The sequence below is a fragment of the Olea europaea genome, chromosome 3, assembly GCF_002742605.1.
Source record: "Olea europaea var. sylvestris chromosome 3, O_europaea_v1, whole genome shotgun sequence".
In the NCBI taxonomy this organism is placed as follows: domain Eukaryota; kingdom Viridiplantae; phylum Streptophyta; class Magnoliopsida; order Lamiales; family Oleaceae; genus Olea; species Olea europaea.
The window spans coordinates 100,531-108,176 of record NC_036239.1 but is presented as its reverse complement, the minus strand read 5'-3'; the positions used below and the strand labels follow the sequence as shown (position 1 = coordinate 108,176).

At 35.3% G+C, this 7,646-nt stretch overlaps 1 protein-coding gene and 1 pseudogene across 1 annotated transcript; one reads left to right on the top strand and one right to left on the bottom strand.

Moving 5' to 3' along the window:
- Nucleotides 1-938: 938 nt before the first annotated feature.
- On the top strand, nucleotides 939-1,425 carry LOC111380483 (guanine nucleotide-binding protein subunit beta-like). The gene is made up of 2 exons (XM_023004068.1): nucleotides 939-1,184; nucleotides 1,304-1,425. The coding sequence occupies exons 1-2, from the start codon at nucleotides 1,064-1,066 to the stop codon at nucleotides 1,408-1,410; spliced, it is 228 nt and encodes a 75-aa protein (XP_022859836.1). The 5' UTR covers nucleotides 939-1,063; the 3' UTR covers nucleotides 1,411-1,425.
- A 3,756-nt stretch (nucleotides 1,426-5,181) lies between these two features.
- LOC111390890 lies at nucleotides 5,182-7,311 on the bottom strand (annotated as a pseudogene).
- Nucleotides 7,312-7,646: the final 335 nt, after the last annotated feature.

Sequence of the window (7,646 nt, the reverse complement as noted above, 5' to 3'; positions counted from 1 at the left end):
TTGAGGTAACCACTAGTAAGTCGCACATTTTCTTAAAATTTTGTATGAGAATCCCACAAAATGTGATAAATTTGATTATATTTTTATGTATAATGTACGCAAATGTGTGTTAGGATTTTTTATTCATAGTGTACGCAGGTAAATGAGTTAGGCTTTCAATTATGATGTACATAAATAGCATAGTGTGTACATAAGGGATTATTTATGTCATTCATTTTATTTATTTATTTATGACTATTTTAGGAAATAATATTGTGGTGTAGCTAACAATTTTCGTGGTGTCAATAATGCAAAAAAAAAAAAATTGAACAGTTTTGCCCCTTCAGTCAGACATCAGGTGCATATCTCCGTCACTTGAGAATACTGCGTGCATAATGTTAAAAGGTTTGGGATGTGAATGTCATAAATAGAAAGTTGGGGACTTCTTTTGAAATTTACCCCAAAGTTGTCAACTATGAAATATGGGTCCCACATGAAACGGCACCCCTCTCCCCCTACTGTTTGAATAGAATTATGAAACCCCATGGCAGCAAATTGTGGGCCCGGCGGCTCTGCATCTGTCTCTCTCCTCTCCTTCTCTCTCTGGACGCTCAACACAGTCCACTTTGCGTCCACACCATTTCCGAGTCACCACTTACCTCTCCACGAAACTACCTCTTCCATTCTCCCCAAATATACTCCATATAGCCCGTTTAAGCCTTTTTTTTTTGTTTGTTTGTTTGCTTGTTGTTGATTTGAAAAACCCAATTTTTACATGAATTAAGCGTAAATTTTGATTTCTTGATCTTTCGTAACTAAAATTAGTGCTCAAATGAAGCTGAAAGGCTAAGGTTTAATGGAAAATAAGATGTCATCAGTTGCAGAGCTGAAAGAGCGGCACATGGCCGCTACAGAGACTGTCAATGCCCTCGGAGATAAATTAAAACAGAAGCGTCTGTTTTGTTTGTTTGCTTGTTGTTGATTTGAAAAACCCAATTTTTACATGAATTAAGCGTAAATTTTGATTTCTTGATCTTTCGTAACTAAAATTAGTGCTCAAATGAAGCTGAAAGGCTAAGGTTTAATGGAAAATAAGATGTCATCAGTTGCAGAGCTGAAAGAGCGGCACATGGCCGCTACAGAGACTGTCAATGCCCTCGGAGATAAATTAAAACAGAAGCGTCTGCTCCTTCTCGACACTGATGGTAATTTTTTCAAATTATTTATCGTAATTATTGCTGTTATGGTTTGATTTAAATTGGAGTGTGCTTCAGATCTGTCAATGTTGGTGCCGGCTTATTCAATTATACTTCCAATTGGGCAGTTGCAGGATATGCGAGGTCTCAAGGGAAGACTCCGGTGACTTTTGGCCCGACCGACCTGGTTTGCTGTCGGACCTTACAGGGTCACACCGGAAAGGTAGCCCTATAATTTCGCACTGTCAAAACTATCAAAACAATTATTTTTTGCCTGATCCATGTATAAATTTATTTTGTAACATTTCATAATCTCTGTAGCCAAAGCAATGGAATTGACCAAGACTTTTGTTTCCTTAGAATTAGAACCCAAGGTCAGCGAACACTTATTTGTAGACCTTTAAGGTTTTCTAGAATTTAATAGCTCCGTAATTCGTGTACTGCGTTGCATCATTTTTTGTCAAATGCAAAATCATTCAGCTGACCAGATCTCCAAAAGTTTTAGTTTGACTTATTATTGATGTTATAAGCTTAGGTTATTGACAAATTATTTATATACGCCACTGCCATTGATATTTGACCACCTTATATATGAGTCAATTTTCACCAATTAAATTTATTTCAAGGAGTGGAATTAGGATAATTCTTACCAAACACATGGTGGCGAAGGCTGCACTCTACATAGAACCAACTTTTGGATGTGACTTAAACCCTTTGGCACCTTTAATCAACCAAGTTGAATGGAAGGGAACTCAATGAAGTGTTATGGTGGAAAGTCGTTAGACACAAAAGGAAATTTCGTTAAATATACTAATATTATGAAAATATATGTATACTGGAGCAGCCACAAAAGTGAAATGTAGTTATGTTGATGGTAGTATAATTTCCTATTACTGTAGACTTGTATTAAATTTAAAATTTTTTTTTTTTAGTTCTCATCCTTTTGCTTTAACCATAGACAACCTCATGAGTCTTGTCTAAGATTTTTTATTTTATTAATTATATATTGAAGATAAGTTCCATTGGTGTATGTTATTTGTTGACAATGCCATAGCTTAATTGACAAAGCTAGGAGGAGGATAAATTGAGTTAAAAACTATCAGTTTTAAGTTAAGTAGAACCAGACAAAAAGTACATAAAATGTCCATAGTGTCATAGTGGGAATAAGAAAGATGATAGAGTCACTATAGAGGATGATTATATCCCGATGAGAGGTTGTTTAGATGTTTAGATATGATCAATAATAACAAATATGAGTTTGACGAATATATAATGCATAGGATTAAAGTGAGTTGGCATTTGGCAAGATCTATAGAATGCTATTATATTAGTCATGCTTAGATTAAACTTCCTTGCCATTAAATTACAAAATATATCTAAGATGAATGTAGAGGGAATGAGGATATTAATATTAATATGGTCATACTAAAACTTAAAGCATTGAAGATGAGAGTGTATGACATCAAGTGGAGGTGAGCAATTGAGGAAAAACTAAGGGAAGGACAATATAGGTGGTCGTGGTATGCCTTGCGCTGACCTAAAGATGTTCAGAAGTCCGAGTTGCTGTCTTTGCAGAACAGTCAGGAGAGGGATACAAAAAATTATATTGTATGCGTGGTTGCAAAATATTTGACTGCATTGGAATTCCTGTAGATACGTAGATATAGCTGTGGACCGAACAAAAGAGTGAAAAAGGACCAAGTCCGAGTTCATTGGAATAACATTTAGTTTATTTTATTGTCGTGTACTGTTTACTTAATCAGATGGATGATTTGATGATTCATTGACCTCCTAGAAATATTTTAGAAGGTTGCTCATGGCATAAATATCTCATTTTATATTTTCTAGAATTTATGAAGCTAACATTATGCTTTTCATTTTTTCCACTAACTTACATTGAAAGCCTTTATAGTGTGTCTAAATTGCTTTTGTTCTTGAAACTATGACCATCTATTGGAACCATTTGCCGATATACTTGAGCCTCCGTTTGATTGTAAAGATAGAATTGAAAACGAATTTCAGGGAATTGAATTGCCTAGAAATTGTTTTCCTGGAAATTGTAAATTATTGTGTTTGATTGGTATAATTTTCCAAGTAGAAAATGTGGAGATAAAAGTGTTTTTTGGTGTTCCCTTGGCTTTGTTTTACACGAAAATTATCAATTAAAGGGATAGATTTTACTGGTATTGGAGATGAAATTTGTTTCCATTGCCAACCAAAAAAAGAAATAATAATAATAATAATAAAAAATTCAAGAAAATCATCTATCTTTTAGTATTCGTTTGACTTTTTTTTACATGGAAATTGTCAATTAAAGGAAAATATTTTTTTACAATTATTCTTAGAATTTGTTTCCATTGCCCAAAAAGGAAAAAAAAAATAAAAATAAAAAATTCCGCTACAGTAAACCGGAATTGGAATTCTCACCATTTTGGTGAGAATTCCAATTCAAGGAAAAATGGGAAAATTGCTTAGNTTCAAGCTTGACTACCTGTTTGGCTCCCATTTCGTAGAACTCATTTTTGACCACATATTTATGGGATCCACAACTTTTACCAATTTTTTAACCACACATTTCACCAACTTTTATCAAAATATATTAAAAATCTAATTTTTATTCAAACCAATCGGGGGCTATATCTTTGTATCTGTATATGTGTATGTGTTCTGCTATTGGTCCTCACAAGTAGCTTTGCTTTATTATGGTCCGTTTCAAACCTTGTTCTCGTAATCAACATGGTAGCTATAGGGCTCTTTGCGATATACTTGGTAATAGCTAAACCATAGAAAAGATCGATAGCATAAACATATGAATGTGAGTTCATTACAAGTAATTTTACTCCTGGCAGATTTGGGCATTTGGAGGGCATAGAAGAGTGATATAAGTAGCCGAGGCCATTCATTGATTCGGATTTCTCTGACAAATAGGCGAATGGTTCTCTGTCTTTTTCCAGGAAATATGCTACTTGGAAAGATTTCCAGTGTCCCAATTAGTTGTGATTTGGAAAACTGTATTCTCTTTTCTTGAAATGTGATCACCGACAAATACATTACTAGAGTAAGTGGTCGTACATGCAAGTTTCCACCATCTTTTTTTCCCCCCCTTGTCGCACTCTTTTTCAGTCATTTTTCCTGTTGTAATTTCGTTTTGAAATAAGAATACATTTTAACTGATCATCAAAGGTTTTATTTTATTATTATTTTTATTTTTTTTTTGCCCCCTCACATCTACACCCACATACCAAGTTATCGACTTGTATGTGTGCTACAGTATCCAGGAATAGAGCCTACTAGGCTTGGGCAAAAAAATCGAAAAACCGATCAAACCAATCAAACCGAATTGACTCGGGCCGGTTTGGGTCAATTTGAAACAGGTAATTGGTTTGGTTTTGTTTGGTTTACTTTTAAACAAAACCATGGTGGATTGATTCGGCTATGGTTTGAAGCCTCAAACCGCTGATTAATCGAACAAACCCAACCCACTTTATATATTTATCTTTTTTTAAAGAAAAAATAAAAATAAAAAGAGAAGGTTGGTTTGGGTTGAAATTCATCCAAACTGATTAATTTGGTTTTGGTTTCGGGTTGAAGTCAAAACCAACCCAAACCAAATCAAATTGTGCCCAAGCCTAGAGCCTACTAAATGTATGTTTGGCCGAACTAAGCTTAATTTCCAATACAGATGATTGCTCAAAGTTTTATTTGTTTCACAAGTAACTCATCTTATTATTAAAAAAATAACTTATTTTGATTTTACGGTAATAAATTGAATCGCTCGCTAATGCAATGCTATATGATATGATAAACGAATGTCAACGTTCAAAATAATTAAGGAATGACACATCTTTATTTGTTCCGATCAATCAGAAATAATCATCTTTAACTATTATGATTCGAATGAATAGATTTTTAAAGGTTTCAAAACAAAGAATGATGGAAAGCATAGAAGGGAGTGCTTTGAATTGACTTCTTTGGCACAGATTCATTATAAAACAAGGTCCAACGAACCTAACTTCCTTTTCATTATTTTGAAGAAAATTATAGATATTCAATATAATAATATATCGAATTCCTCAGCCGGCTGAATTTGGTGCCAAATCCAATTGCCATCATACAACCCTCGCGTTAATTATACAAAACAAAACCTCCAACGCCAGCTAACAAATGGAGAAACTAGCCAACAAGTTTTCCTCGAACAAAAAACACAAAATGGAAAATAAGATGGAGAGAGAACTACCCACTTGCAACAGTTTCATGAATTGCATCGCTAACATTTTCATCCTCAAATCTGACAGTCAACTTCATGGCAACCTCTTTTACTCCATCGATCCCTAATGATATACGGGCAAGCACATTCACATTGCCTATGTATACACCATATAATAGGCAGGTATGTGATCTTGAGTTGTTCGGGACAATCTCTGTGCCCTGGAAAAAAAAGGAATTAAAGAAATGGAACCCTTTAGCGCTCACTTCCAATTCTGAAAGGTAGATGGTGGAAAGATATTAGAATAATATAATTAGAAACACATCATAAAGAAGTGAAATAGACGTAAAAGTTATAATTATCATAATAATTGGCCCGTAAAAAATCTTCACGTTTGAAAATATAGCAACTACATTGCTAATTATCCTATCGTGATACATAGAAGTAAAAGTCTGGCCTCGCAAGGCTGCATGCCAAGAAGTTGGATGACTGCATTCACGGCTTCTGCAAGGCTTTCCCTTGTCCCAAGATCATATTCATCTATGCGTTCACAATCGGGGCCCATGCTTTCCCAGGCATTCCTGAAGTTGGTGACACCCACTTTGAGCATATAATCTGCGGCGACCTCAAAATCCTCTAGCTGGTACTCGTCTTCCCTCCATCGTCTTCAGCCTCGCCAGTAGAGGGATCAACCTAACCAAATGAATGGGTAGGAGGTAAATAATCAAAGAACAAAAGATTCTAGCACTAGTATAGAGATGTCTGAACACAGGAAGCTACCTAATGGGTAGTACAAACAAGAAGAAGAAAGAATATATGTGCATCCCTCACCATTCAAAAGAAGTGAGACACAAGTACCTCTTTAACAGTAAATCTCAACATGTTTGAGAATTTTCCAACCACTGGAACAACTCTAGGTTTTTCAAATGCAACATATGTTTGTCCTGGACTGTCATATGGAAGAGATCGAAGAGGTTTGGATGCAATTTCAGTAAATTCTTCAGCCTCAGAAGCATCGACAATAACGGTCACCTTGCAACAGGAAGACAATAATTGAGAAGAAAAATTCTTGCACTGAGATATGAGTTTAACAAATCGTTCTTAAAATATGGTCACTCCATTTTCCAACAGTTGTTCTGGAATTGTATTTGTGCAGTTGTACTGGAACACCACATGATGTTCAAAAAGGCGCGTCACAACATTAACTGCATATTCAGTTTCTTCTTCAGTAAGCTCCACAGGCACTGATGACGGTTACATGAAATAAAGATTCATAAGTATACATTACGGATCAGCAATTCATCAAAATGAATGTAGCAGGCATTCCCAAAAACATTGAAAAGCTTCCCAAAGCTTGCAAATTCTCGGATAGAGGAAAGAAGCTGTTCATATGCATCAGCAGTGGAAGTTAGGCCAGCAGGCAGAGTACCCAAAGCAGTTGTTGGTTTTCTACTTGACATCTTTGGGTACAGAATTAACATCAAAAGGCTCTTCTGAAGGATCCTGAATCTGTTCAAAACAAGAGATTCCATCAATTTTTGAAGTAATATAAATGGAAAAATTACCTAACTGCTAGAATAAGCACCAACTTAGCAGAGTACTTGCGTAATTTTTCAAACTTGTCTCCAGATTGCCAAGTGGTATATCAAGTGAGCCACACAAAAAAATCCTTCACACTTTCCTCAGTTTCAACTACTGGACCATCACCTCCAAGGGTATTAAAGTACAATGTAACTCTATCACGAACCTATAAACATAATGGCATACTTTTGTATAAGCTTCATTGAAGAAATACACCATACAAGAAAAAGAGGTCACAATAAGCACCAATGTCTGCCTGTCTATGATATTGATTGGCAACCATATGACAGCCTTGTAACTGATTCTATTTCCAGCGGTAGGAAAATAACATGTGCTTACAAGCTCCATATTATTAGTAGCAGTCAGTCACATAAGAAAGCAGCTACAGCATTGAAACCCGCAGTTATCAAAAAGACAGAGAAATAAATCTCAGAATACTGAAATCTCAGAAATAATTTAAGAAAACAAAGGTAAATTATATATAAAGAAGCAAAGAAAGAAATAAAACCAACCTCATAATCATTGTCGAAAAGGCAACTCCTCAACAGAATAAATGTTCGGGGCTGCAGCAAAAACGCAAATATTTTCCTTCAACTTAGAACCTTGTACTCCTGAATACAAAATGTTAACAGTGACTGGTGCAGTCTGACCTTCAATGAGTCAACCATCGCTCCTATTATGTC

What these genes read in the sequence shown, in the direction of transcription:
- LOC111380483 (XM_023004068.1), top strand. Translation starts at nt 1,064, where the DNA reads ATGGAAAATAAGATGTCATCAGTTGCAGAGCTGAAAGAGCGGCACATG. An exon ending in GCTCCTTCTCGACACTGATG is followed by an intron (nt 1,185 to 1,303) that starts GTAATTTTTTCA and finishes CCAATTGGGCAG; the next exon opens with TTGCAGGATATGCGAGGTCT.